Raw genomic sequence first — 3205 nt, forward strand, 5'->3', positions numbered from 1 at the left:
AAAGTAGGGCCGTGGATCAGAAAACCAGTCCTCTGCATAGAGTTGATCAGGCTGTTGATTGTGGCCTGTGGAATGTTGTCCCATTCCTTTAAAATGGCTTTCCGAAGTTAATGGATATTTGCAGGGACTGGAACACGCTGTCGCACACATCGATCCAGTGCATCACAAAACTAATGGGTGACATGTCTGTTGAGTATGCAGGCCATGGAGGAACTGGGACATTTTCATCATCTAGTAATTGTGTACAGATCCTTGCAATATGAATGATCATGCTGAAACATGAAGTGATGGCGGCGGATGAGTGACACAACAATGGGCCTCAGGATCTCGTCATGGTATATCTGTGCTTTCAAATTGTCATAAATAAATGCAATTGTGTTTATTGTCCGTAACCCCACCGCCACCATGGGGCAGCAATCCCCTCACCAACACAACACCATACACGTGGTCTGAGGTTGTGAGGCAAGTTGGATGTACTGCCAAAATCTCTAAAACGACAGTTGGTTTGTCTTATGGTAGAGAAATGAACATGAACTTCTCTGGCAACTGCTCTGGTGCACATTGCTGTAGTCAGCATGCCAATAAACATACTTTTTGCACAACATAGCAATGCCCACTTCCGCTCAACGTCCTACCCGATACATAGCTTCCTGTCAGCCTGATTGTAGCCATACTAACCTTGAAGTCGCTTTATCATTACCTCGGTATATTAATATAATCATATTTCTATAGTGTTTTTTTATCATTCTTGTTAAAAATGGTGTTTATCTGTTCAGTTAGCGATTTATGTGATTCGATTGTGTTCTGTGTCTTTTTTGTCTCTTAGCTAGCAAACGTTAGCTATCAGTACCTAGCTAACGTTAATGTTATTAGTGGGCTTCGACATCTTGTGGAATAACTACCATGTCCAAGCAAGAGCAAGTGTTTGGGAAAGAACAGAGAGACCAAGGACTGGATGTGTAGAGGACAACCATGTTGAAGATGGAGAGGATGAAAAGATGGATAGCTACCATGACCACGACTACTGTGCAGTGCCTGGGCCCGCTGTAGTTGACCTGGTTTTGATTGAGACGGAAGAGATTGAGGACCTACGGAACAAAGTAGAGGAGTTGACTGTGAGAAGTCGTTTTGGGCTGCAGCAATTTGTAGAATCAAATGCACCGATCCAGTCCTTCACAAGGTGGGTAAACCTATCCATGCTTAGTATTGTTACATCATAAATGTTACACTGTTTGCTTTCTGGCACCGTTTTCCCTACCTACCAGCATTTATAGCTTAGATTTATGATACTACATTCAATGTTAGACTTGTGAGTAAGTACCTCCTATACATTTTTCTTCCCATGTAGATTTGCCTCGTATGACCATCTGATGGCCTTTTTGTCTCTCATCAAACCATCAACTGCAAAAATTGCACATGTCACACGAGCAAGGAAAACCAAGCTGAGGAATGAGGTGACACTTCCATATCCCTACTCAGTAAGTTCTCCCGTTTCTGATTAACTGTATTATTGTCTTACCAACATTACTTTTCACTTTAGCTTAAAGCTATAGCCTACTGTAAATATGTTTGCGATCTGTGCATTTGTCCTACAGAGGCATGCCCTACCCATGCTGGATGAGCTGTTCCTCTTCCTCATGTACTTGTCCTTGGGGTCAACTGAGATGGACCTCGCTGACCGATTTGACATTCATCACTCGACAGTCAGCAGGATCGTTGTCACATGGGCTAACTACCTTTACATTCTGCTGGGGTATGTCTCTATATGGATGTTTTTGGAATGTGTCAAGGCTGTGTTGCCAAGGAGTTCAGTAAGTATCCAGACACCCAAGTCATCATTGACCATACGGAGTTGAGATGACAGCAGCCAGTCTCCCTCTACACAGTGAGATGTACTCTCATTACAAGTCCCACTGACCTTGAAAGGTCTGCTTGGGATGGCCCCACATGGAGCAGTTCCTTTTGTGTCAGAATTGTATGCTGGCTCCATTAGTCACAGAGCTCTTCAAACAATCAGGACTGTTTGGCTTCCTCACTGAAGACATGGCAGTGATGGGGTTCTTGATTGATAACAGTGTGCCAGGCAAGGTCTACCATCCACCCTTTGTCTAAACAGAGCCAAATGCCAGCAGCACACGTCCATCAAACGCAGGAGATTGCCCATCTTAGATTCCACATTGAGACATTAATTGGTAGAATGAATCTGAACAAGATGTTTCAGTCAGAGATCCCCATGTCACTGATGGGAAGCATCAACTGCATCTGGGCTGTGGATTGCTTTCTCACAAACTACTAGTGTGGGCCTCTTGTTGAGGGCATGGGCCAAGAAACAATGAGCTAGTACTTCAATGCATCTTTCCTTTTTTTGCTGTGACAATCAATATTGCCTAACACCCTGTAGTCCATTTGTTGATAATAAACACCACTGCTTATAATCCAAACACAAAATGTTTTAAAGAGTTTTTATTTACAGTGACAAGAGAACAGGATGTATGATGAGGCCACAGGATGAGAAGTTGACATACTGTATCTTGCAGTAGTCGCTGGCTGCTTCCATCTCCAGTCCCATCTTCATGTCAGCTGTTGGTGCTGTGCCTTTGACCACCTGAAATTAAATAATTGTATATAATTAAAGTGTAAATGGACATGACATGCTACTACCTACTATACTAGCTATTTTGGAATACTCACCTAATCCCTCCTTCTGCCATGCTCTTTTTGTGGGCTTGGTGATGGAAATTTTGCCTATGTGCCCAGGTTTGTGCCCAGGTATGTGCCCAGGTTTCAGAGGACACGATTCTAAATCTAATCACGAGACTATTTAAGTTCTCATTAAATAATTTCTTATCATTATGATGTGATTATAAGGTATAGCTATTAAAACATACCAAAGTCCTTGGCTTATGCCACTGCTGCTCAGCCTCTGTGCAGCTGTGCACAGGTGGGATGACTGGTGTTCCCATCTGGGAATAGTGTGCAGACTGGAATAGTAATGCAACTGTGTGTGTGCATAATGTGTGTGTGCAAAATGCAGTGCCAGCAACACATGAACAGTGATGTTGTGTCATTGTTACTGGCTCAGAGGGCTTCAATAAACCCTACGTGGGGATATAATGTTAGGGAGGCTGTGAATTTTCGCTGCTTTTTGTTAAAAATCGCGCAGGATTTCCATGTCCTGCTACTCATGCAAGGAATATAGTAAATA

At 43.0% G+C, this 3205-nt stretch overlaps 1 protein-coding gene across 1 annotated transcript; it reads left to right on the forward strand.

The window, feature by feature from the left end:
- The first annotated feature begins 827 nt into the window (after positions 1–827).
- On the forward strand, positions 828–2441 carry LOC116376147 (uncharacterized). Its single transcript, XM_031835159.1, has 3 exons — positions 828–1180; positions 1349–1478; positions 1596–2441. The coding sequence occupies exons 1-3, from the start codon at positions 864–866 to the stop codon at positions 1854–1856; spliced, it is 708 nt and encodes a 235-aa protein (XP_031691019.1). The 5' UTR covers positions 828–863; the 3' UTR covers positions 1857–2441.
- Positions 2442–3205: the final 764 nt, after the last annotated feature.

This window comes from Oncorhynchus kisutch, linkage group LG11, assembly GCF_002021735.2.
Source record: "Oncorhynchus kisutch isolate 150728-3 linkage group LG11, Okis_V2, whole genome shotgun sequence".
Lineage (NCBI taxonomy): Eukaryota > Metazoa > Chordata > Actinopteri > Salmoniformes > Salmonidae > Oncorhynchus > Oncorhynchus kisutch.